Source organism: Micromonas commoda, chromosome 14 (genome assembly GCF_000090985.2).
Source record: "Micromonas commoda chromosome 14, complete sequence".
In the NCBI taxonomy this organism is placed as follows: Eukaryota; Viridiplantae; Chlorophyta; class Mamiellophyceae; order Mamiellales; family Mamiellaceae; genus Micromonas; species Micromonas commoda.
In genome coordinates, this window is record NC_013051.1 from 808,707 (window position 1) to 832,468 (window position 23,762).

Genomic DNA, 23,762 nt, shown 5'->3' on the forward strand with positions numbered 1-23,762 from the left:
CTCGACGGGGGTGCGACACCTTCGGAACACTAGACCTAGTTAATCAATGACATCTAGCACATACTACACTTCACGCCTCGTCAATAGCGAGTTCGACGCTATCAAATGCTTCTGAGAGCCTCTGAATGCGCTCATCACGCTCTGCTAGCGCGGCCTCGAGCTGCCTATGAAATGCGAGAAGCCTCGGCTGATTTACGCGCCACCAATTATCGTCCCTCGCCACCGTCTCCATCAGATACAACGGCCTGTCCTCGTTCATCACCCCCGCATGACCCATCCCGACGCCCGCGGGTTTGAACTGCACAAAGTCGCACGAGTCTAGATTGTAAACCTGCATCAGCACCTGAAGCTGCGGGTAGTGTTCCTTGCACCTCACGTTTGGTAAGACCGGTCTGCTGTATGGGCACTTAACCTCGAGAATTTTTCCATCGTCGGTGATGCCGTCGGGTGTGGCACCGAGCCAGGGTAGTTCGTCGTGTATTTTGAGCCCAAACTCGTGAACAATCCGACCCTCCCTAGCCGCGTAGTGCTCGCGAGCGACCGGCTCGTAAGTGTTGCCGTGCACAACGGGCGGCGGCATCGGTCGTGGACCCGCCCCGCTCTGAGAACGTTTGGATGGTTCCGTCGACCCGGCGAAGCGCTTGCCTCCGACCGAGTTCTTGCGTCTTTTGGCCTTCTTCTTCGCCCCTTTTCCCGCCTTTCCCTTTGCACGCCACCCGAGGTCCTTCTCAGCCTGCACAGCGGCCACGTATGACGCCCTCGTTTCGTCCCTCGACGCTGCGAGCACAGCGGCTGATACATTCTCCAGGGAATCTAACCTGGCGAGCTTATCACGAATGAGCCGCTCGGGCGTGCGGAAGTTATCGATGCCGAGCGCGGCGGATGCCTCGCTGGCGGACACGATACGGGCGCGAGCTAGTAACCACTCGTCGCTACCTTGAACGGGCCAGTGCTCATCCTCCTGCCTCGCGAGGAGTTCAGCGACGCGAGCGGAACGCGTCGTCGTCGTCGGCGGCAGGGCGGCGGCGGCATCGCCTTCAGCCACCGACGTCGCGGGGACGGTGGACGCAGTCGTCGAAGGCTCCGCGTCCTCGACGACTGGAACCCGCTCGTCTTGCACTTCGATCCTCCTCCCGGCGGTTGGACGGTTAGGGTCTTTACGCCCCGTCCTCATGCGCTCGGTATCGATCCCCCACATTTGCAGCTTGTCCAACACCGGCATCTTCGTCCGCTTCGGTGTCGTACGAGCCTCCGCCTTCTTCGACCGCGATGGATGACCGGCGAGGGTGACGACATGACTCCGACGGGAGGCACGAGAGCGACGTGACCCGCCGGATCGCGATGGGACCGCACAAGCGGCGACGATGCATGACGTCATGCGCGCCAGTCTTTGCCACCACTGACCTAAGTGTTGACAAACTCGAGGTGCGCCTTTGTTTCGGAGACACGAAAGAGAGAAAGTGCGTGCCCCCCGAGAAGAGACTCACAACACGATGCGTACACCGCTCCTCCGCGTGACGCTCCTGGCGGCGTTCATCGCCGCTGCATCCGCCGATCGATCACTTAATTGGGCCCAGGCCCTCGAGTTCGTTGATGCTGCACCCGTCGCCCGCCCGCCGCCGCCGCCGCCGACGACACCAAGAGACGTCCTGCGGAACCTCGCTCTGTCTTGGCTGGGTTCATGGCTGAGAGATAACGCGTTCTCGGTCGCTGCTCAATCAGGCGCCAGCTCATCGAGCCCGTTTCTCTCCAGTTCATTCTGGCAGACGTTCGCGGCACCATTCCTTCAGGAGCGCCTCGGCATCGTCTCGGCAATGTCAGGGCAGCCGAAGCTAGAGCCCGTTAACCTTTCCCAGCTCCCAGGGTTCGAAACAAGTTCGGAGGAGTCCACTTTCGTCCAGAAGCTGCTCGGCGACGACTACCCCGTTGGTGAGCTCATACGCACCGACCCGGGCTTCGCAGACCGCTTGTGCGACTCCGCCTTTCTGCGAGGCGTGTCAGGTTCTGGGTACGACGTCACCGAGGTCAACGACGCATGGAACAACGCTTCGCCACTTCGAGCTGAAGGCGTGCTGCCGATGGGCTGCACTCGTGGCTGCGTCATCGGAGGAGGCTGGGTCGAGCAACTGGCGAGAATTTACGGCATCGGACGCACGCTCACCACTAGTTCGTGGCGCGGGAAGTGCTTCAGCGATGAGATTGTGCCCGAGCCGATTGACAGAAACTCAACCGGACCGTACCAGCCCGGTTCCAAGGTGACCAACAGAATCAAGCTGAACTACGGATTGACGCTTAACAACCTGTTCGGTCTTAACGAGCCCGTCAACACACTCTTCCCAGGTCGCGTATACGTCGGTCAATCTCTCGCGTCTCCGAGCGAGACTGCGATGATCGTTGACTACAGCGATCACGACCACGAGTTCAGCCCGTTCCGTGATGAGATCCGCGAGATCTACCCTGGCGTCTATTTGGGTAAAATGTACGCTCTGCCCGGTGCTTCGCTGTGGGACGGTGCGATTGCGCTCTCGTCAGACGAGCCTACATTCGCGATTCATTTCATTTTATTCAAACAACCCGGACAGAGCCTAGCTCAAGCGTACCGAAATGCTGTGAAGCGATGATGTACGATGAATAAATGAAAATGTGTCATGTCGTCAGTCCTTTGATTCTTGACCTGCCACGAGCTAGCTAGTGCGAAGGCAACTAGCTCTAGATTTTCTGACTTTCTACGCAGCAACCTTCGCCTCGACGCCGGCAAAGTCGAACAACGTCTGGGCCATAAACTTTGGTTGCTCTAAATGCGCGACGTGCCCACACTGCTCCACCCACACCAGCTTGCTATCCGGGATCTCCTCGGCGAACCTCTCCGCATACGCCGGATCCAAGATGTTATCCTGCCTTCCCCACATCACCAGAGTCTTCTGAGTGATCTCACGCACCCGCTTCGCCACCTTGTATCCGTCGCTCTTCATGAAGGAGAGCGTCGCATCCGCCCACTGCGGCTGGAATGTGTGCAGCTGGCCGACGCGCATGGCATCCTCCGTGGCAAATGTGCCGCGATCACAGTACGCCATCTGATTCGCGGTGTTCCTCAAGGGTCTGGACTTGAGGATGTTGACTCCCGCGAGCGCGATGGGCCTTGGGAACATCCCCATCGGTCCGAGTCCCTCGATGAATCCCTGAGCGTCAACGAGCACTAATCTCTCGACGCACTCGGGATGCGCCGTGGCAAAGTCGATGGAGGCCGCGCCTCCCAGGGACGCCCCAACCAGCGTGATGGGACGGCCGATTTCCTGCTTCCAGAAGGCGTAGAGGTGCGCGCGCTTCGCCTCGGGGGAATAATCTCCGATGCCCGCGTCACCCGCGTCAGTAAACCCCCAGCCCAGGAGGTCCACGGCGTGAGCCTCGGCGCGCTCGGTCAGCAGCGGGAACAGGCGGCGGTATTCGAGGCACGAGCTGTCGAAGCCGTGTATGAGGACGAATGGAGATACATCTTCGCCGCCCTTGGGCGCGGGTGAGCTGACGCAGCTGGTCATCACGGGCTTGTCCCTGCCGGGCACGGCCACGGAGACCTGCCTTGCTTTCTTCGCCATCTCCACCGCAGCGGGTTCCTCCAGAGCGGTGACCTCGTCAGGGAAGAAGCTCGCGAATTCGCCGCGTGCCGCTGCCCTCACCGTAACAACAGTGTGACGAGTGCTGCGAGAGCCCCGAGTCACTCGGGGAGGCGCGCGGAGGCCGGCGGAACGGGCCGCGAGGTTCGTCGCTGCCATGGAGATAAGATGCGATCGGAGAACTGACCTGCCGAGCAGGACAGATCTCGCGAAAGATCATCGCGAGATGAGCGTTTTTGGCAGGCACGAGGAGCTGGGAGGTTTTGCCTCGCGCCTGTTCAAATCGAGCACACAGTGTGCCGCGTGCCAATCGGTATGAGCGCTTCAGTGACGGGCAGCTTAATGCGCCAGGGATGTTTGATGTGCGGCAAGGTTGCCCTATTGGTGTCGGTTTGCAGCGCATTGGTGTGGGCCACTCGAGTAATGGAGTGCAGCCATCTTGCCGGCGGAAAGGCATCGCCAGACTCGGATGAGTCGTCGCGAAGAAAGAGTCAATGTGAACAGTGAATGCATTCCTATTTAAAAGAAAGCTGCAGGCAACAGTAGTAATAATTTGCTTCGTCTATATATCGTAAGTACATCAGCGGAGAACGCGTCCTGCCTCCCCACCTCTCCCCACCTCTTTCCCGCGCCGGGGCTCCAGGTAATACTGCCCCAACTCCCCAACCCTCCGTCAACACGCTCCAACGACCGATTAATCGGCCTTAGCAGCAGCCGCCGCCTTCGCCGCCTTCTCCTTATCCTGCTGCACGACGACAGAGTAGATGAACGTGCCCAGGATGGCAATCGCGGCGGACACCTGGCCGAGGGGCGTGATGGGGTTCTTGAACACGGCGACAGAGGCGAGGATGATGACGACGCGCTTGACAGTGTTCGCCACGGAGTGGCTGAGAGGGGTGAGCTCGCCCAGCGCCTGGTAGGCGGTCTGGTTGTAGAGGTGGTAGAACATGGATCCGATGATGAGGTAGGCCATGAAACCCGCGTTCCAGATGCCGAAAAGCAGCGTGCCCTTCGCGGTCATCAGCGCGGGTGCCGCGGCGAAGGCGGCGCCCATCTGCGAGCCCTCGACGAGGAGAGACAGGGGCAGGAGCATGATGCCGGAGACGATGGCGATACCTCCGTACAGGTTGATGCCCTTGAGACCAGTGTCCGCCTGCAGGTCCTTAGAGGTGGCCGCGCGCAGGGCGGAGGTGACGTTGGAGGTCATGGCGCAGAGGAACGCCGCCATGGAAAAGTTGATCTCGGTGGTGGAACCGACGGCGACGCCTCCCACGATGGGGATGAGCGTTAGCCAAACCCTCCAGGAGTACTTGCGACCGAAGAACATCGACAGCAGGAGCACGGCGATCGCGGGCTCGCCAGCCTTGACCACCTGCATGAACGACACGGAGCCGAACTTGTACGACGCGCAAGCGGAGACGTGCGCGACCATGTGGTAAAAGGAGGTGGGGATGAGCGCCTTGAACATATCCTTCGTGAAGCCACCCTCCGGGGGCTTGAAGATGCGAAGCTTCCACATGATGAGCATGAACACCGCGCCGACCGCGATCTGAATCCAGGAGAGGATCCAGGGGTACGGGAACACGGCGAGGGTCTTCTTGTTCATGATGGCTGTTCGGTTGCGCGGGTGGGTGGGAAAATCATCGTCAGCAACGACAAGGAATAACTTTTTTCATCGGACGGATCGGTCACGACCGGGGTGGCGCGTTGGTGGCGCGGGACCGGGGGCGGGGAGGGCGATTGCCCAAAGTCTGGGACGAACGCCGAGCGACGATTCGAGACCACCGATACGAGCAGACGAGATGAAACTCACCGAAGATGGCGTTCAGGAAGTACCAGCCGAAGATGTAAAGCGAAACCTTGAGGGTCTGGGTCGTGTCCTTCTTCGCGGGCTCGGCGGCCTCGACGGCGGCAGCCGAGGCGGCCTCCGCCTTGACGACCATCCTAGAAGAGCGGGATGCGACAGGCGCAACGGAGCGCCTGGTGAGGCCGATCGCTCCCGGGGCGAGGAAGGCGGAACCGGCGAGGCGAACTTCCCGGGGCGCCGCCGTGGATGGCATCACGGCCTGAGCACGGACGACGGCGGGCTGCTTGGCAGACGCCGCCGCGCGGGCGAGCGGCACAGCCCTGAGGCCTGACATGGCGCCGATCGCCGCCATGGTGGTGATGATTGGACCGAACGTGCGTCTGGGGCCTTCGGGTCTGGGTCCGGGCGCGGCTGCGCAGCACTTTTCACCCGCCGGTCCTTTCCAACGAACACCAGCGAGTGCCAATCTTCAAAAAAAATCCACCACCGATGAAATGGCCAATCAAAGCCCCGAACCGGCGCATCGATGGGGCCCTGCACGTGTATTTAGTTAGGTCCTTGCCATTTATGGTTTGAGACTGTATTTCGACGAATAATAGTCTACGAAGGTATTTGTGCGACCCTGTGTTTGTTGTTCATCTCAGACGACAAATACTCGTGTTCCCTGTTTGTTGTTCATCTCAGACGACAAATACTCGTGTTGAAGGTAGAACAGATCAAAAGAAGTGGGGCTGGGCCTTCGGCGACCAACGAAGAGGTAATTTTGCAAAAGAGCAGACTAAATGGACTGTATCGGGTCTCGGGTGCTCCGTAAGGGTTAGGGCAATTTCTCACAGGTGAAGGGCAGTTATTACGGCGCGACCTTTGGAAAAACGCACCGCCGTTGTCAGACGACGCCGATCGAACTCCGCGGCGTCCACACGCGTCCGCACGCGACACGCATCCCGGATCGAGCGATCATGACCCAACGCACATATCGGATCGACAATCGCGCGTCGGCGGCTTCCTCGCGAACCCCGCTCGCGCGGACCGTCACCGTCACCCTCATCGCGTTGACCCTCCTCGCCCGACCCGCATCCGCGAAATGGTTGGGCGGTACCACGACGGCCACTGGGAAGACCGTGGGTGAAAGCAGGCAAGGCAACACCCGCATCGTACAAGAAACCGGAGGAACGCCGGTGGCGACGCAGATCGCGTACGATACCGGCTCGAGCAACCCCCCAGAGGCTCACGTCGTCCTGCAAGACCACTCGGTCATCCTCGTCCCGACAGAAAAAAGAAGAGCTGAGGGATACAAGCCTTCGTACTGGGGCAAACCCACCAGCGTCTTCGCCAGCATCAACTGGGGACACAGTTCCGGCGAATTCGCTATAGCGCAGGCTGCTACTATGCTATACGGTGACAAGGATATCGGCGACGAGGCATTGACCGGCGCAGCGGCGATGCGAAGCCAAATGGCCTACGGTTATGTCTCCTACCACGTCAGAAACGGCGCGAGCTCGACGCTCGGGGAAAATCAGTTTTTTGTCACCGCCGGCTCGCACTACATGCTCAACGGCTGCCCGAACTACAAGCCCGGCGAGACTTCCGAGAGCAAGAACTACGTCTGTCCCCGAGTCTCGATCAACCCTGGAGATTTCAAGTTCTCCATCCTGGGCTTGCTGAGCGGCACACAAATCAACAGCGGGCACGCATCTTCGTATGGCAACTACGCCGCGAGCACGAGCCCGCACTACCGCGACATGGCAAACTACAAGTCGCTGGTCATGACGTCTACACTCGATATCAGCAATGTTGGCACTGCCGGTACCTCCCGTGCGGCTTGGGTTTCATTCGCGAACGGCACCAAAGTCAATTTCACGGACATCACGCCCGACATGGACTTGGCCGGTTGCAAGATGCACATCGTCAACACCGCCTCGACCACCGGTGAGAAGGAGATCATCATCAGCTTCGCGCAAACCTACTCCACGGGGAAGTTCACGCGTAGCTACGATGCCATGGTTGCAGAATTCGGCGCCTGTGCGCCAACTTGCGCGGCGGGGGATGGAACCGGGGGTTGCTCGGGCAGTTGCTTTATAAACGCCATGCGCGACCTCACAGGATTCGGCGATTCCCCGGAATCATACCCCATGAATACTGGGCTCGCTGCCAAGAAGATGGGCAAAGGCGGTCTGAGCGCAAGCGACGCGAGAATCACGGGAAATCCAAACCACCCAAGTCTTGCGGCCGCGCAGGAAACCCCCGCGACCGCCACCAAGGATCTCCAAGGCCTGGCTGGAGCACCAACGCTTGCCGTGTCCGAGGTTCGAGCAGTGAAAATTACCATGCGTAAGCACGGCGGCTGCGAGGGTCGACCCGCGAAACCTGTCGCCGCTGATCCTAGCGGCGAGCTTGGAATTTCGTGGCCAGGCGCTCCCGTGGACTGTCCGTCGTTTTACCTCGCTTCTCTCTGCGACCCGACTAACCCGTCGCTTTGCATGTGGAATACCGAATTTTTGGGGGCATATAAGGGAATCCCGGCTGAGGACCTGTCCTTCTGCAAAGCCGGCGACATGAACTGTTTCCTCATCGACATCCATCTCGCCCTTGAGCTGGACGACGGCACCCGAACCGTGCTTGGTTCGCCCGAGAACGATTCCGTGCGAGGATGGCAAAAGGGAACATTTTTCATGTACGACCCCGAGGTGTCCGACGACCCCAACAAGCCGTTTCCCCCGGGATACAACGCGAATCTAAAGCCCGGAACCTCCGTCATCGACGGGCCGCCGCAAAGAGGTGCCGATGTAAAAGCAGCGGACGACGACACGTTCATGTTCGGTCTGACCCTGCTCGTCTTCGCGGCGATCTGCGCCGGCATCGTGCTTCTGATCGCGGTCCTGGTCTGTTGCGTCGTGTTGTCCAAACGCCGCGCCAGGATCAAGGTATCCGCGGAAATATCCACGAAGCCAGCGGGCAAGGACGTGGAGAAGGCGTGAAGGGTCACGAACCGGGCGATGATCGCCACACTCGCACATTATGACTGTACAGAGCCGCACCGACAGGCCTTATGAGACGTTGAGCACAGCTACACCTTTTTTTATCAAAAAAACGTTTTTTTCCATCGATCTGAACTCAATTCGGCCCCGGTTCCAGCTCCACTCAGAACTCGTCGTGCGCGCTGCGGGACTGCGCATCACCCGAGAACCCCATTCTCCTCTCGTATTCCCTCTTCCTCTCGTACGGATCTCCGAACGGCTTGAAACCCCAAATTTCCGGGAAATGCTTTTCCAACACCTCATCCCACACGGTCGTCAACTCGCCGTCCACTGCTTTGTGCGGGACATCCTCGCCCGAGTCGTACGAGGCTCGCTTGGCATCGTCCGAGAGGACCGTGTACGCCTCGGCAACCCTCTGGAAATCGACCATACTTCCGCCCGGTTTATCCGGGTGGACCCGCAGGCTGATTTTCCTGTAACTGCCCCGAAGCTCGGATTCGGTAAAGTCACTCGGGAGGCTCAAAACCGCGTAGTGATCGCTCCAGCCGTCGGAACTCGTGGCGAAACTCGCCGCCTGCTGAAGCGCATCCGAACCCGACCTGGCGCGGTTCAAGAAGTCTCGGAGAACGTTCGCTCGAGCATCCTCGTTCGCGTCGACGGCGTCGTCGACAGCCTCACCTCGCTCCCACCTGCGCATGCGGTCCAGCGCCATTCGCATCGCGCCGGTTGCCTCCTCGGCGCCATCCGCCGCGTAGTCCGTCTTACGGGCCTCAGCCTCCAACCGTTCCGTCCACTCCACCACGTTCCGAAGCCCGTCTCTCCACGCCCGCTCACACTCGACCGCGCACTTGATGCCTCCGTCGTGTGAGCACGTCATCGGCGACGCGCGCGTGGCGTTAACTCGCGCGGTGCTTGGGTCGATGTGCACCCGCGCAAACGAGTGCGCGAGCGCCGACTCGATCAAATCCAGCAGCGTCGAGGGGGCGGCGCACTCGCAAACGCCCGAACTACCCGCCGACACGGGTTCAACGCACGGCAGATCCTTCTCGGGCTCCCTCGCGCCGTTCACCGGGTCGCAGCCCCCCGTTTGCCTCCAAGCCACGCAGAACCTGGTCGCGCCGAGCGAGATGAGGTTCAGTCGACGCCGTTCTCCAGCCTTCTCCGCGGCGATTTTCCTCTTCTCGTCGTCCCAAATGGACGCCCGCTTCTCTCGCACGCGCGTCCGCACGAGCCACTCCCGCAGCTCCCCGTACGAGCGATCGACGCACGCGAGGTCCAGGAAAGCCTCCGTCGCCGCGGTCGGTTCGCCCTTGTCCAGCCAAAGTAAAGCCGACTCGAACAGCATGTCGGCGTACCTGGGGTGGGACGCGCGGACTTCTTCGATCTGTCGCGCGGCGCCGTCGAACACTCTCAACTTTCGAAGTGCCCGCGCGCGTCTCAGCCCGAGAACGGCTCGCGTCCAACCGTCGCGCTCGTCCTCGTCCTCGGCGCTGGGCAGTTTGGCCAGCGCGGCGGCGTACTTTGCAGCCGCCTCCTCGAGCTCGCCGTCTTCCAACGCCATGTCCGCATCCGGGGTCGACGCCGCCTCGACTGACTCGGGAGGAGGCACCAGATCCAGACTTCCGCGGAAGCCCGGCTCTGGGTCGGGCGGCTTGCAGTTGAGAGCGGCTCGAACGAGACCGTCGTGGTAGCGCTTGTGTCCCGCGAGTTGTTTGAGCATATCCTCGCCCATGATGGCGATGAGCTGCCACGGAAGCTCGTGATATGTATCCGTCGTGGCCGCCTTGGACGCCTCGACCCTCGTTTCGTCCGTGTTGGGCTTCTTGGATCCCTCGCGGTCGCCCCCCTCGCCCCCTTTCTCCCCTTCACCGCCGTCGCCGTTGCCTCGCCTACCGAACCGCGAGAACCATCCGGACTTGCCCTTGGCGGGCGCGTGCCTCCACTTCTGTCCCGAACCTGGTATGAGCGTGTACTCGGAATTTACGAGCCGCTCGTGTCCGGTGGGGTCGACGAAAACCCACTCCGGGTCCCCCGTGCGTTGACGCCTGAGGGCCATGAACCAGCCCGTGTCGAGATGGCGATACGAGATCTCCACGTCGGAAGCCGAAGCTCCGGGTGGGGCCTTGTCCGTGCGCCCATAGAGGCCGTTCAAACCCTCCTCGCTGCTCCCCGCCACGAAGAAACCCACGGCTGGATCCTTAACGCGGACGTAGCTCGTCGGTCGTCTTCTCCCCCCGCCCCCCGAGTACGTCGACATCGCGCCGGGTCCGACCAAATCGTTTCCCGATGTCCGAACGACGAGGGTGTTGAACACTGCCAACAACAGGACGAGCCCCGACATACGGCGAGGTCGAGACCGACCAAGACCCGTTCTTGTCCCACCCAAGGTCGTCATGGACCTCCCAGGCGATCCGACTGATCAGTTTTCCATCGATGATTCCCCGTGTCTTCACCCGGTTAAGAAGTGCCGGTGGATGAATCTCATCTGGGCTCTTCCGCCGAGCGGAGGTCCAGCAGTCCAGCCCGCCAGCCAAGGTCGAGTTCGTCGCGCCTGGCGATGGCGGGAAAAATAAGGTGCCGGATTTGACCGTTGTTTCGCGAAAAATTGAAAGAGAACCAAACCGATTGGAAAGGAATGATCCCTTTGAGATTGAAACAGATGAGGAATAACTCGCTGAACCCTAAAACGACGAGTCGGACCGCTCTCGCTTTTTCCAAATGCCGCGCTCTGATTGGCTGGCTGCCTTGCAATTTGGCGTTTTGAGCCACAGACGGACAGACGATGCCACTTTCCTCGAGTTTCTCGGACCGTCGCGCCTGTTTCTACAAGCGCCGGCGAGACGCCTCCTTCGTCACAGCGATGGAGGTGTACGCCGTGACTCGCGAGTTTCAGGAATGGGGCAAGGGCATCTACAACCGGCTGCCCACGCCGATTCGGAACGGACTCAAGGCTGCGGGCGTTTGCCACTTCTTGGTTGTGGTACGGGACGGCCCCGGCGGTGATCTGTACTCGTTCGACTTCGGCCCGGTCGGCGGCGACGTGACGGGCGCGCTCTCCGGGGGCGTCGCGGGGTTTCCCGAGGTCGCTCCTTCGCAGCTGTGCTTCGATGACGTCGTTCCCGGCTCTCTGCCCATGCGTCGGTCGCAGTCCACCCCCGCGCTCTTCAAGGAGGCGCCGGAGGAGGAGGCGGATGAGCCGGTCGAGATCCTGGCCAAAGAAGCCAAAGATCCCGCGGCCGCGGCGGCGACCGACGGCTCGTCGAGCGCGGGCGCCAAGAGCAGGAGGCGAAGGCCGCTCGGCAGGCGCGAGAAGAAGTGGGTGGTAGGGGAGATTCGCGAGCACAAGATCGACGAACTTCCTGAAGGGACGCACTTCCTCGGGACCACCGAGATGACCCTGGACGACATCCGCGACTTTAACGCAACCCGAAACAAGATGTACGCGCTTCACGACAACGACTGCCGCCACTACATGAACGAGCTGTGCGAGAGGCTCGTTCCGGAGCTCGGAAAATACGGGCGAGGAGGTGTGGCGAGCAAACTCGCGTGGGACGCCACGTGGGGCCGGCTCCGATCGGGCCGACCCGAGATTCACCTGCTTCCCATACAGGCCATGGCCGACCTCAGGAACCAGCCGGCGCTGGAGCGGATCAAGACTGCTTCGATGGCGTCGGTGATATTCAGCCTGGGGATGAGGGCGCTGCCCATCGTGTTCAAGCCCGTGCTTCCCCTCGCGACCGCGGTGAGCAACGCCGCGCCCGCCAGGAGGCTGGTCACCACCGCCGCCGGAGCCGTCGCGGGCGTGTCTTCGGAGGTTCCCATCGTGAGGGAGGCTCTGTACGCCGGAAACGTGGCCATGGAATCTCTGTCGGGGGTGGCCAACGGATTGGTCCGGGGTACCACGAGCCTGGTACACGCCACCTCGGGACTGTTCTTCTCGTCCTCGCCATCCACGGGGCTCGCGGCGGCGTCCGCGGTCGGTGGGGCGTCCCTCGGCGCCGAGAGCGCGATGGGGCCGCTCGGGTTCGCGTCAGCCGGCGGCGCGACGGAGGCAATCGCCGCGGGTGTCGCGGCCGGTCGACGGGGCGTCAGGGTTCGATCCGCGGCGGTCAGCGCCGCGCGGGCGACCCGCAACGTGGCCACGAAGGCGGTGACCGGACTCAAGAGGTTCGCCTCCACCCCAATCAGGCCCCCCGCGGCGAAGGTCACCAGGCGGCTGAGCTCCAGCTCGAGCACCAGCAGCCTGTCGTCCAGGCGAAGCTCCTTCTCCATCTCAGGGAGCGAGGCGGACCTCGTATCCCTGGCCGCCGATCACAGCGCCGCGGTCGCGGCGAGGGCGAGGAGACTCCCGAGGCTGCCCAGCTTCGGTAACCTGCCGCTGTTCCGGCGAAGTTCCTCAGTCGGCGCGAACCTCGCCAGCAGGTGAGAAAACATAGAAAACACCCTCCAACGACATGACGAAGAGCTCGAATACCGTCGCTGGATGTAATATCCAAACAAAAAATATAAACGACATCTCCTCGCCTCGCTGAACACGCACCAGCAGCAAACCGTTCAGCTGCCTCCAAACATACCCTTGAACAGACCCGCCAGTCCGCCGCCACCTGCGTCGTCGTCCACGTCGCCGAGAACCTCACCGTCGTCTGCGACGAGTTGTTGCGCCATCGCGTCCAGCGCGTCGGTCACCGCGACGAAAGTCGGTCGCTCCGTTTGATCCTGCGACCAGGACGACACAATCACAGCGACCAGGCCGGGATCGACGCCCGACGCGAGTTCCGGTCGCAGTGACCTGTCCGCGACTCCGAACGCAACCTGAACCGGAGTGTAATGCGCGTTTGAATACGGGACAAGGCCAGATGCGAGCTCGTTGAGCAACACTCCAAACGAGTAGACGTCCGCAGCGCCGGTGTATTTCTCGTGCCTGATGACTTCCGGCGCCATGTACACGTACGTACCCGTTTCCCCCGTCAAAACGGACTCGGACTCGGGGTTGGGAACAGGCCTGGCGAGGCCAAAGTCGGCGATGACGGCCCTCGCTCCTTTTCCCGGGTGCGTCAGAAACACGTTGCTAGGCTTCAAATCCCGGTGCATGATACCTAACGACTCCAGGTATCGCATGCCTCGAGCGATTTGGAACCCAATCCTGAGCCTTCGTCTGGTGCTCGGCGGATTGCTGCCGTCCCTGGGGTACAACCATTCTTTGAGCGTGCCCCCCGTGCAGTAGTCCGTGAGCAGCAGGCAGTGGTCCGGCGGCTTGAGACACGCGGCGTAGAACGGAAGCACGTGCGGATGCCTGAGCCGCGCGAGAACCCTAACCTCGCGTAGAAACGACACCGCTCGAGACTTGCCCGAGACGTTCACCCTCTTCGCGGCCACCGGCTGACCTTTCCACTTGCCCTTCGTCGTCACCCCCGAGCTACCCTGGCCGAGGACGTCGCCGAGTTTCACGTCCGAGACGTCCGCGAGCCAACCCGCTGATTCGCCGTCACGGACCAAGACCGGCAGCTCATCGCGAAATACCGAGTCAGGGCCGTCGTCGTCGCCTCCTTCGCCGCCGCTCACCGCGGGTTCGTCCGACTCCTGATCCAACGCCGTCGCGCTCGGCGTTCGAGCATTTGACAGATTACTCTCCCTCTCCTTCTTGAGCGACTCGCCGAGCGACGCGTGAAGCTTCTCCAGCGCAGCCTTGTCCGCCTCAGCGCTTTCTAACCTCGCGGTGAGTGTCCTGACCTCCTCTCCCAGCTGTGCGTTGACGTTGCGCGCCGTGGTCAGAGCTGCGACCGCATCCTCGCTCGTCTCTGCAGAACCCTCGGACGGTGCCGACGGCGAAACACCGGCGGAGCCTCCCGGCGAAGGGGGATTTCCTGGGGATAACGACGACCTGACCTTCACGGACGTGGCGCGAACTTTCTCTATGAAGCCGGACATCGCGCGGCTCGGCGTCTGTGCCCGACCAAGTGCCTGCGCAGCCGGGAACTTCAAACTCACATTTCCGCGTCTGACTCTCCTTTTCTGGTGGAGAAGTCTGGTTGTGGCCCGCGTCGCTCCACGCGGCTTCAGAGCGGCGAGCGTCCAACTCGACAGCGCATGAATCGCGCGACCGCCGCCTGCGGAGTGTCAACCCTCCGAACGTTCTCCTCTCGATTCGCGCGCGTCTCCTCCGTCACCGCGCGTCGAGGGAGGATGCCCGCCTCCCCGGACAGCCCAGGGACCACCGTGGCTTGTGCCACCCTGTCGGGCGGCCCCGATCCCGTCGCCTTCAGGTTCGGCCTACTGGCGGACATCCAGTACACCGACGTGGACGATCGTTGCAACCACACCGGCACGCAGTGGAGGCGATACAGGAACTCCCTCGCGGTCGCGCGTAACGCGATCGACTACTTCAACCAGAGCGACCTCTCCTTCGTGCTGCACAACGGGGACATCATCGATCACCAGTGCGCGTTCGACTTCGCCAAGGATGAGTTCAAGCCCAAGGCTGAGGGGCTCGAGCAGCTCGGAAGGGTGATGCGAATTCTCAGCGGGAGCCAGTGCAAAGACTGGATGTTCACCATCGGCAACCACGAGCTGTACAACTTCACCGCCTCCGAGCTGAGGGAAGGGGTGACCCCCGAGGGTTGCACCTTGCCATTCAAGTGCGCGAACGACGAGGGGAGCTTCTTCTTCAGCAGGACGCCCGCGCCCGGTTGGAGGGTCGTGGTGCTCAACTCGTACGACGTCAGCATATACAGCAAGGGCAGGGAGCAGGGCTTGGACGTGGACGCGCTCGAGCTGCTCAGGAAACACAACGCGAACGTGGACAAGTGGGTGTCGGATAACCCCGAGGTGATTCAGACGGAGAGGATGAGCGGGACGTTTCCGTACTTTGAGGGGCTCGAGGGGCTGGGCAACAGGTGGGTGCCGTTCAACGGAGGCGTGGGCGAGGAACAGCTCGAATGGCTCAAGGGCCAACTGAGCGAAGCCGAGGCGAACGATGAGCGGGTCATCGTGTTCTCCCACCTCCTGGTTCACCCGGAGACGACGGCGAACGGAAGCGGCCGCACTCTCATCTGGAACTACCAGGACGTGCTCGACGCCGTGGAGGACGAGAGGTGGGGTAAAAACGTCGCGGCGGTCGTCTCCGGGCACCAACACGAGGGAGGTCTGTACACGAACGATAACGGGACGCACTTCGTGGTGATGGAGAGCCCCATGCTGGCGGAACCCGGACAGCCGGGTCCCTTCTGCGTGGTGGAGGCGTCGAGCGGGGGCTTGCGGATGATCGGGTACGGCAAGGGGCCAAACTCGAAGATCTTCGGGGCAGAGGAGGGTGAGCAATACCCGCCGGCGGAACCGATGGTCAAGGACCTGCCCCTCGCTCCAGTGGAGGCCAAGGCGTAGACGTGTGAAGGCGTCGCTTAGCTTATTTGTTGGATCGTTACACTCATCTGCTCACGGCATGCTAATCTACACGCGCTGGACGTAAAAAATCAAAGACAGGACTGGGGCGAGTTTGGTGCCTGTGTTCGCCATACGATACATCGAGCGGCGCAGCGCGGCGATGACTGATCGCCGGTTTATCTGCGCTGCCGTCACGTTCGAACATCGACGACCTCGTCCCCCGTCTTGTCGGTGTCAAGCTGATCACATCCACTGGCGGCCCGACATCTTATCGAAATATTTTTGGTGATATTCCTCGGCGTCCCACCAAGGCTGCTCGTCCTCGATGTCCGTGTGCACGCTGCCGTACTTGGCCTCGATCGCCGCCCTCGATGCCAAAGCTTTCTCCTTCTGGGACTCGCTCGTGGGCCAGATTGCGGACTTGTACTGCGCCTTGGGCTTGTACCCGCTGGGGTTGTGTTCTTCCCAGAACGCGTTCAAGAGATCGTCGTAGGAGATCACCCTGGGGTCGAACTCAACCTTGAGAGCCTCGGTGTGCCCGTCGCCGCCGCACACGGTTCCGTAGGTCGGGTTCTCGGTCTTCCCTCCGGTGTAACCCACGCGAGTGGACACGACGCCTGGAAGCTTGCCGAAGCGAGCCTCCGGGCCCCAGAATCAGCCGAGGGCGAACACGGCCGTCTCGGTGTCCTTGGCCCCCGACGCGAGCTTCGTCATCTTGTCCCAGAACTTCTCACCAGCCGCGGCGTCGGAGGATACCGCGCGGGATGTGCGACGCACGGAAGGGCCGCGAACAGCGCGGAGGGGAGCGACGGCGACGCGAGTCGCGGACGCAAACATCGCTTCGCGGCGCTGCTGCGAAGTGAAGGGAGTCCTACCCTTCCGAGGTTGGCAAAATGGCCACGCTGCACCGCCGCTGGAGATTCACTCCAGACAGGGACGACTGCCGGCAAAAAACGATTGCCCGGTCAGGAGGCTATGAATGGCATCGAACGGAGAGGTTTGCAGCTGACGGAACTATGGCTCATTCATCTAGCTTGCACATCTAGGGGCCTCACACGTGCCCGAGAACCTCCATGGCCTCCTTCAGGTCACTCGCTTGGCTCTTTTTCCACTCGCGGAGTGAAGCGACCTCCCTCTCCAACGGACGCAGTTCCTCGAGCTCGCGTTCCATCTCCTCCACCCTGGAGTTCAGCGTCGCGCATCGCTCATCCAAAGCCTCGTTTGCGCGCGACACCACCTCCGCGTCGCTAGCGAGCGCAGCTCCCTCTCTTCGCAAATCACGGCCGAGGCTCTCCGCCCTGGAGCATCGCTCGTATGCAATCTCCAGCTCCCTCTCGAGCGAAGACTTCTCCTCGCCTCGTTTTCTCGCAGTCGCCGCGGCCCTCGCGGCGTCTTCCTCGGCAGACTTTACCTGCTCCCACGCTCTCGCGCACTCCGCGCGCGTCTCGCGAAGTGCCCTCTCAGCCGTGAGCCTCGCCTTCCGTTCGGCGTCGAGCTCGCGCCGGATCCGAACACCCACCGCGGTGGCGCCGGTGTCAACCTTCGGCGCCGCGTTCCTCTTGCGCTCAGTCACGAGCGCACGCTTGACGCCGTCTAGCTCGTTTTGTAATCTCCTCATTCCTTCGGATTCGCGAGCCGATGCGAGCTGCGCGGCGCCGCCCCTCGCGCTCGCCTTTCTCTGCGCGCTCCTGAGCTCGACAAGCTCCGCGCGCATCCGCTCACCGTTTTTCCTCTCCTGGTCGAGCTCCGCACGCAACCGACGCAACGACGCCTCCATTCCCCTCGCCCTCGACGCACTCAGAAGCTCGGATGCATTTTCTTTACCCGGAACCTTGACCGCGGATGCGGGTCGACGCCTCGGAGGCGAAGGCGCCGGGGTGGACGAGTCGCTCTCGTCCGAGGTCAACTCCGTCGATTCCCGATCTTCGTCCGAGGAGGACCGCGACCCGCGTCGGACACGACCGCCGAACGGGCGGGTTTTATCATCGGGTCGCCGTCCGTTCATCTCCGTGTTTTCCTCGGCGAGCTCGAGCCGCCTGAGCAAGGCGTTCAGACGCGAGTCACCCTTTGAGGCGTCCTCGATCGACTCGAGGCGCTGCCTGAGGGAGGACAAGTTTTTTTGTCTCTCGGTTCTCCCGCCCGCGCGCATCCCACCGCGTGCTTGAGACAAGAGGGACTCCACGTCCCGATCTGTCTTGGCATGTGACCTCTTCGGAGGGCCGAACATCGATCCCCACGGGTATCGAGTGCGCCCTGACGACCACGCGCGGCTCCTCGTTCTTTGCCCCGATCATAGATTTTGGCGCGCAGAACTTACAAAATGATCGGCGCGCAGCGCGTCCTCGATAAACAGTTGAACTCGACGCGACCCGCAGTTGCTGTCGCGCCGACGCGACGTTAACGTTGGGTGGTTTGGAGGCCGTAACGTTATCGGGATATGCGTCCCACGAGCGCCGCGCGCGATAGGGGCGGGCTAGACCCTTCATCCCACTACACCTCGAGCTCCATCCAGGGCGCCCTGCGAGGTGCCCAACAATCTGGCTCGTCGGCCGCGGGGACGGGTCCGCCCGGTTTGCTGCTCGTGCTCATGTTGGTGGCGGTAGCTCTTCCCGCGGTGAGCTTCTTCGCCATGCACGCGAGGATGCTGGATAGACAGGAGGTGCTGAGCAACAACTACGCGGTGCGTGATGGCCCGGTTCGGTGCCGTACTCCACGAGACAACCCGAATCCAGTAAACCTTAAATCCGCATATACCCCGCTCGTACTCAACGCCCGCCCATCCCTCACTCGCAGACGACGATGGTGGAATTGACGGCTCTCAGGAAGGAGGTTGGAGAGATGCGAGCCATAGAGCAGGAGCTGAAGGAGGCCAGGTCGGAGCTCATGCTGGCCAGGCTCAGCCTCAAGAATGCGGCGACAAAGCTTGGCAAAACGGGCAGCGAAGCGGTGCACAGCAAAAGGGGGCTGCTCGACGCTGAGCCCGCTGAAGGTGATGAGGGGAACGCACGAAACTGGGACGCGTCACGACGAGAACTACATGAGGCGATGTGGACCCAGCAGGTGAACCGTAGGTAGATGCGTTTGAGTAACATTCGAGTTGAACGCGACGAAGCGACGACCCGACGAGAGTCGCAACCGCCGACGTCATCGCCGACCTAGCTTTGGAAGACAAACTAGTACCTCCGAATGTACAGCGGCCAGTCGGGGAACTTCTTGTTCCAGTACTTCACGCCGTAGTGCTCCAGCTTACGTTCGGCGTCTTCCATCTGCTTTCCCGCGTAGCTCATACGCTGCAAACCAGGCAGGATCCCGCACTTCTCCGAGATGACCAGGCGGACCTCGCGGACCCTCGCCGTCGACGGAACCTTGATCCAGAAGGGTCCTCCGTACTCCTCGTGCCTGTGCAGATCGGAGACGACAAGCATGTCCAACTCTTCGCCGCCCTTGTCCTTGTACTTGTTAAGAAGTTTGCGTTCCGCGTTCTCGAAGACCGGCGCCCACGACTTGGTTCCCGTGGGTTCGTACTTGGAGCCGACGGGCACGCCGGACTGGAACGCCTTGAGCTTGTCCGCGTCCGCCTTGACCGTGGATGCCTCGTACAAGGGCTCCCACTCGGAAAGGAACCCACCGTCGATGCCGTGCTGGGGCTTGTACCTGAAGGTCGTGCCGTCGAGGTGTCGCGTCAGAAAAAGTGGGTTGGTCTTCAAGGGACCTCGCGCGCGCGCCTATCGGGGTGGGAAAAGGAAAAGGTCGGCGGTGGATGGGTGCGGGCAAAGCTCGGGCGTACTCACTTCTCCTCCTCGCTGTAGAAGGGGTAGTTGTTCGGAGGGATCTCGTACATCCCCGTCTTTCCCGTACCAGGCTGGTCGTTGTAGACAGAGTACGCCTTCGGGCGGTTGTCGTGGTTGGGACCGGGTTGGACCATGGTCATGGCCCTACGCGGCACGTCCGCGGTCTTCATACTGCCTGATGATGGTAGAGAGCGAAGCGAGCAAGGAGTTCCTGCCTTGCGTCGATGCGAGCGAGGCGGGGCGTGTGTGCCTCTCAAGTCGACGTGACCGGGCTAACATTCGGCCTGAGAGCGTTACCGCGCATCGCCTCGTGGAGTCGAACTGGGGAGGCGAGAGGGCACGACATCGGAACGATCGACGACTGATGAAGCTTGGCATCATCTCAGATTTGTCAGAACTTTTGCTGAGAGGAGCGTCGACTGCTTAGGCATTATCACATCGCTAGCTCTAGATCCTTACAAGGTATTATTCTCTGATGCCGTGAGCCTCCGCCAACGCAGCTCTCAATCGCTCAATCTCCGCGAGTTCCGCCGCTCGGGTCCTCTCTTGCTCGCGTACCAGGTTGATTCTGGCGTCCGCCAGGCTCGAAAGGAGCTCACGATGGACCTCCTCGCACGCTTCGAGCTGCGAGTAACTCAAATCGTCGATACCGATGCCCAACACGTGTTTAGCCTCCAGCTCCAGAGCTACTGCGGTAGGGTGCTTCTCCGCTAGTCGCGCGGTCGCCTCGCTGACCCAGAAGGCCGACATCTTCTCCTTGCTGGGCTCTGGCGCAGGCGGCGGCGGCACCGGCTGGACGATGGCTCCAGGATTTGGCCGGCGCGGTCTATCCCGTCCTTTTGATCGTTCAGCAGGTCTGACAGGTTGCGGAGCTTTCCTGACGTCTTCGCCGATTGCTATGGACGCCCACGATCTTGGCGGCGTTGGCTCGTGATGAATCGACCGAGGAGCGATCTGCGCCTTCAGCTCCGTGGGTTGCGATTTCTGCAGGTCAGCCACCTCCGCCTGTTCCTGTTCACGATCATCCCTTCCTTCATCCCCGGTCTCGTACCCGCTGTCCACCTCATTAGTTTCCGTCCTGGACTCTGTGTTGGCCTTGACTTTGCTGACGTCAGAGTCGACCTTGTCACCCCCATTTGCAAAGTACTTGGCCCACTCTGCGTTGACCGCGAGCCCCTCGTCGGTCTCACCTTCCTGCACCGGGCCCAGCGGCGATGAAGGATCGCTCCCGGCTGCCTTCTTTTTCTTCTTTTTGTTCTTACTTTTTGCGCTGGATGATCCCTTGATCGATGCGGTAAATTCAGCTTCGCTCCCCGCCTCATTTCCACTGCTCACGAGCAGATCCCTTGTCGCCGCCGAGCTTGCATCCTCTCGTTCCCGCATCGCGTCGTCGAGGAGCCCGAGGCAGGCGTTGTTACCCCCCTGAACCTCCATCGCGGCGTCCCGCGGCAAATTGCCGTTACGGTCCCTCGCGAATACGTCCGCGCCAGTATCGAGCAGAAGCTTGACGCTCTCCACGTTACCAGTGGCAGCTGCGAAGTGTAGCGCCCTCCTTCCAAACGCATCCTCAGCGTCAGTCGTCTTCTCAGCTCCGTGTCTCAGAAGGAGCTCGACGCAAGTGTGGTGCCCGCTGGACGCGGCGGCGATGAGCGGAGTCATTTTGTCGTCGTTAAAAAAGTCGACGGATGCGCCGGCCTTGATGAGCATCGCGGCAGCACCCGCGTGACCACGCGCGCAGGCGAACAGGAGGGGCGTATCTCTATTGGCGTTCTGCGAGTTCAGGTTCTTCCTCGCCCCAAACGCGTGCTGCGTGTACACGGGGATGAGCAGCTTCAAGATCTGCAGCGACCCCTGCGCGGCGGCGAGATGTAGCGCGGTGTTTTGCGTCCTCGGAGCGCGTGCTTGCTCGAGCTGGTGGTCGTTGTGCATCGTGCCGAGGATCTTCTCAACCGCCGCCGGGTCCCGCGACTGGACCGCCCGAAGAAGCGGCGGCAGGTCGCTCGAAGGTCCCCCGGCGCGGGCGTGAGTTGCCATCATGCCTGCTAGTGGACTTGAGACACGACTCGCGAATGTCGCGTCGACCCTCTCGAGACGACGGACGCACGCCGCCGCGTGGAGTGCGGCTCCCCGCCGACGGGGCGGTTTAACAACACCAATTCGCGTCAAGCCCGCTAAACGTCGACCTGTCAACCTGTCAACCAGCCATAGTTTTCGTGCCGTCGCCTCGAAGACGAGTCGCACAACCGAGCGCCCCCAGGGGCGAACCTAATAGCGAGGTCGCTCGATGGCGAAACCCAAGCGGCGCAGGATGTCCTCCTCATCGCCGCTTGCATCCGGATACGAGACCTCCGAAGGGCGCACCCCGCAACCAGCGCATGCACATCGCGTCCTTTCAGCTTCCGTCGCAGATCTGGTTGCGGTGCCCGAAGCCGAGCCCGACGGCGCGCAGTCGTCACAACCCGGCCACATGGGCAGTACCAGTCTCCGCGAGATGGACGATCTGAACGCAGGCCCTTGCTATATCCCCGTCGAGCTCAAGGCGCTCATCCTATCCCACATCGAGCACGTCAAAACGCATCACATACTGGCGTTGAGCTCGACGGTCCAGGAGGCATTTTCCCTGCTCAGGGCTCTGCCGCGGACTTTCGACTTCGAGGGGGTAGCGGCCGATCTCGCCGACAACCTCGTTCGTAAGCTAGATGACGATCGCGTGCGGTCCCTGAAGAAGGTGCAGGCGTTGAAGCTCATAGGGGAAGAGAGGAACCGCCTCTGCGAGTACGCCTGCGGGCGGAACTTCCAGGTTCTGAAGTGGGCTCACAACGAGCTCGACCTTCCGTGGGCGCCGTATCCCGCCGGGCGCGTGAGCGACGACGTCCTCGCGCTACGCGTGCTACGTGAGCCATGGCCGGCGCTCAAGCGGCGTTGGCGGGAGGATGTAGTGCCTAATGTGTGGTACGGGGTGAAGATGGTTGACGAGCGGGTGGAGGAGCTCGAGTTGTACAGCTTGGGACTATGCGCGGTGCCGGCTGAGGTTTGGCGTCTGAGTGCGTTGAGGAAGTTGAACCTCCGCGGCAATCAGCTGACGAGCGTGCCCGCGGAGATCTGGCAGCTCACGTCGCTGGAGAGGTTAGACCTCAACAATAATCAGCTGACGAGCGTGCCGGAGGAGATCGGGCTGCTCACGTCGCTGAGGGAGTTGGTCCTCTACGGCAATCAGCTGACGAGGTTGCCGGCAAAGATCTGGCAGCTCACGTCGCTGAGGAAGTTGTTCCTCGACCAAAATCAGCTGACGAGGTTGCCGGCAAAGATTGGGCAGCTCAGGTCGCTGAAGGAGTTGTCGCTCTACCACAACGGGCTGACGAGGTTGCCGGCAAAGATCGGGAAGCTCACGTCGCTGAAGACATTGCACCTCAGCCGCAATCAGCTGACGAGTGTGCCGGCGGAGATCAGGCAGCTCACATCGCTGCAGGAGTTGAGCCTCGGCGGCAATCTGCTCACGAGCGTGCCGGCGGAGATTGGGCAGCTCACGTCGCTGAGGGTGTTGTACTTATTCGACAATAAGCTGACGAGCGTGCCGGCGGAGATCGAGCAGCTTACGTCGCTGAAGGAGTTATGGCTCTTCAACAATAAGCTGACGAGCTTGCCGGCTGCGATACGCGAGCTCAGAGCGATGGGCTGCAATGTGGATCTGGATGACAACGTGACAGTGGACGAGTGATCGTAGCACTTCTCATCATAGGCGTGTCGCGCGATAGTAGACTGTAAGTAACACGATGTGAACAAAGCCTCATCGGTCGTCTCTCCTCGCTCGCGGCGACGGCACTTGAGGGTAACTTCAGGGACGAGGGTTTGTTGAGGGTATACTGTAGGGTTTAGGGTTTAGGGTTTAGGGTTTAGGGTTTAGGGTTTAGGGTTTAGGGTTTAGGGTTTAGGGTTTAGGGTTTAGGGTTTAGGGTTTAGGGTTTAGGGTTTAGGGTTTAGGGTTTAGGGTTTAGGGTTTAGGGTTTAGGGTTTAGGGTTTAGGGTTTAGGGTTTAGGGTTTAGGGTTTAGGGTTTAGGGTTTAGGGTTTAGGGTTTAGGGTTTAGGGTTTAGGGTTTAGGGTTTAGGGTTTAGGGTTTAGGGTTTAGGGTTTAGGGTTTAGGGTTTAGGGTTTAGGGTTTAGGGTTTAGGGTTTAGGGTTTAGGGTTTAGGGTT

General features: G+C 61.3%; 15 protein-coding genes across 15 annotated transcripts; 6 read left to right on the forward strand and 9 right to left on the reverse strand.

Annotated features, from left to right (window-relative positions):
* Positions 1–70: 70 nt before the first annotated feature.
* On the reverse strand, positions 71–1,222 carry MICPUN_64265 (predicted protein; the record flags this gene model as incomplete). Its single annotated transcript, XM_002506220.1, has 1 exon — positions 71–1,222. One exon carries the CDS (start codon positions 1,220–1,222, stop codon positions 71–73), a length of 1,152 nt encoding a protein of 383 aa, XP_002506266.1.
* A 271-nt stretch (positions 1,223–1,493) lies between these two features.
* MICPUN_64266 (predicted protein) lies at positions 1,494–2,621 on the forward strand (the record flags this gene model as incomplete). Its single annotated transcript, XM_002506012.1, has 1 exon — positions 1,494–2,621. The coding sequence occupies one exon, from the start codon at positions 1,494–1,496 to the stop codon at positions 2,619–2,621; it is 1,128 nt and encodes a 375-aa protein (XP_002506058.1).
* Positions 2,622–2,650: 29 nt separating this feature from the next.
* Positions 2,651–3,770, reverse strand: MICPUN_64267 (predicted protein; the record flags this gene model as incomplete). Its single annotated transcript, XM_002506221.1, has 1 exon — positions 2,651–3,770. The coding sequence occupies one exon, from the start codon at positions 3,768–3,770 to the stop codon at positions 2,727–2,729; it is 1,044 nt and encodes a 347-aa protein (XP_002506267.1). The 3' UTR covers positions 2,651–2,726.
* A 598-nt stretch (positions 3,771–4,368) lies between these two features.
* MICPUN_69406 (Drug/Metabolite transporter superfamily) lies at positions 4,369–5,518 on the reverse strand (the record flags this gene model as incomplete). Its single annotated transcript, XM_002506222.1, has 2 exons — positions 4,369–5,222; positions 5,425–5,518. Coding segments are annotated over 2 exons (948 nt in total), but the record flags the coding sequence as incomplete, so codon positions are not given.
* An 859-nt stretch (positions 5,519–6,377) lies between these two features.
* MICPUN_104221 (predicted protein) lies at positions 6,378–8,396 on the forward strand (the record flags this gene model as incomplete). Its single annotated transcript, XM_002506013.1, has 1 exon — positions 6,378–8,396. The coding sequence occupies one exon, from the start codon at positions 6,378–6,380 to the stop codon at positions 8,394–8,396; it is 2,019 nt and encodes a 672-aa protein (XP_002506059.1).
* Positions 8,397–8,559: 163 nt separating this feature from the next.
* MICPUN_64270 (predicted protein) lies at positions 8,560–10,737 on the reverse strand (the record flags this gene model as incomplete). Its single annotated transcript, XM_002506223.1, has 1 exon — positions 8,560–10,737. One exon carries the CDS (start codon positions 10,735–10,737, stop codon positions 8,560–8,562), a length of 2,178 nt encoding a protein of 725 aa, XP_002506269.1.
* Positions 10,738–11,256: 519 nt separating this feature from the next.
* Positions 11,257–12,822, forward strand: MICPUN_104223 (predicted protein; the record flags this gene model as incomplete). The annotated part of the gene is made up of 1 exon (XM_002506014.1): positions 11,257–12,822. One exon carries the CDS (start codon positions 11,257–11,259, stop codon positions 12,820–12,822), a length of 1,566 nt encoding a protein of 521 aa, XP_002506060.1.
* A 221-nt stretch (positions 12,823–13,043) lies between these two features.
* On the reverse strand, positions 13,044–13,868 carry MICPUN_69373 (predicted protein; the record flags this gene model as incomplete). The annotated part of the gene is made up of 1 exon (XM_002506224.1): positions 13,044–13,868. A coding segment is annotated over one exon (825 nt), but the record flags the coding sequence as incomplete, so codon positions are not given.
* Positions 13,869–14,579: 711 nt separating this feature from the next.
* MICPUN_88004 (predicted protein) lies at positions 14,580–15,776 on the forward strand (the record flags this gene model as incomplete). The annotated part of the gene is made up of 2 exons (XM_002506015.1): positions 14,580–15,221; positions 15,267–15,776. 2 exons carry the CDS (start codon positions 14,580–14,582, stop codon positions 15,774–15,776), a joined length of 1,152 nt encoding a protein of 383 aa, XP_002506061.1.
* A 243-nt stretch (positions 15,777–16,019) lies between these two features.
* MICPUN_88212 (predicted protein) lies at positions 16,020–16,430 on the reverse strand (the record flags this gene model as incomplete). The annotated part of the gene is made up of 1 exon (XM_002506225.1): positions 16,020–16,430. A coding segment is annotated over one exon (411 nt), but the record flags the coding sequence as incomplete, so codon positions are not given.
* A 397-nt stretch (positions 16,431–16,827) lies between these two features.
* Positions 16,828–18,003, reverse strand: MICPUN_64275 (predicted protein; the record flags this gene model as incomplete). Its single annotated transcript, XM_002506226.1, has 1 exon — positions 16,828–18,003. One exon carries the CDS (start codon positions 18,001–18,003, stop codon positions 16,828–16,830), a length of 1,176 nt encoding a protein of 391 aa, XP_002506272.1.
* Positions 18,004–18,213: 210 nt separating this feature from the next.
* MICPUN_64276 (predicted protein) lies at positions 18,214–18,851 on the forward strand (the record flags this gene model as incomplete). The annotated part of the gene is made up of 2 exons (XM_002506016.1): positions 18,214–18,456; positions 18,570–18,851. The coding sequence occupies 2 exons, from the start codon at positions 18,214–18,216 to the stop codon at positions 18,849–18,851; spliced, it is 525 nt and encodes a 174-aa protein (XP_002506062.1).
* Positions 18,852–18,949: 98 nt separating this feature from the next.
* Positions 18,950–19,737, reverse strand: MICPUN_64277 (predicted protein; the record flags this gene model as incomplete). The annotated part of the gene is made up of 2 exons (XM_002506227.1): positions 18,950–19,430; positions 19,568–19,737. The coding sequence occupies 2 exons, from the start codon at positions 19,735–19,737 to the stop codon at positions 18,950–18,952; spliced, it is 651 nt and encodes a 216-aa protein (XP_002506273.1).
* A 1,099-nt stretch (positions 19,738–20,836) lies between these two features.
* Positions 20,837–21,496, reverse strand: MICPUN_88051 (predicted protein; the record flags this gene model as incomplete). Its single annotated transcript, XM_002506228.1, has 1 exon — positions 20,837–21,496. A coding segment is annotated over one exon (660 nt), but the record flags the coding sequence as incomplete, so codon positions are not given.
* Positions 21,497–22,532: 1,036 nt separating this feature from the next.
* MICPUN_88344 (predicted protein) lies at positions 22,533–23,285 on the forward strand (the record flags this gene model as incomplete). Its single annotated transcript, XM_002506017.1, has 1 exon — positions 22,533–23,285. One exon carries the CDS (start codon positions 22,533–22,535, stop codon positions 23,283–23,285), a length of 753 nt encoding a protein of 250 aa, XP_002506063.1.
* Positions 23,286–23,762: the final 477 nt, after the last annotated feature.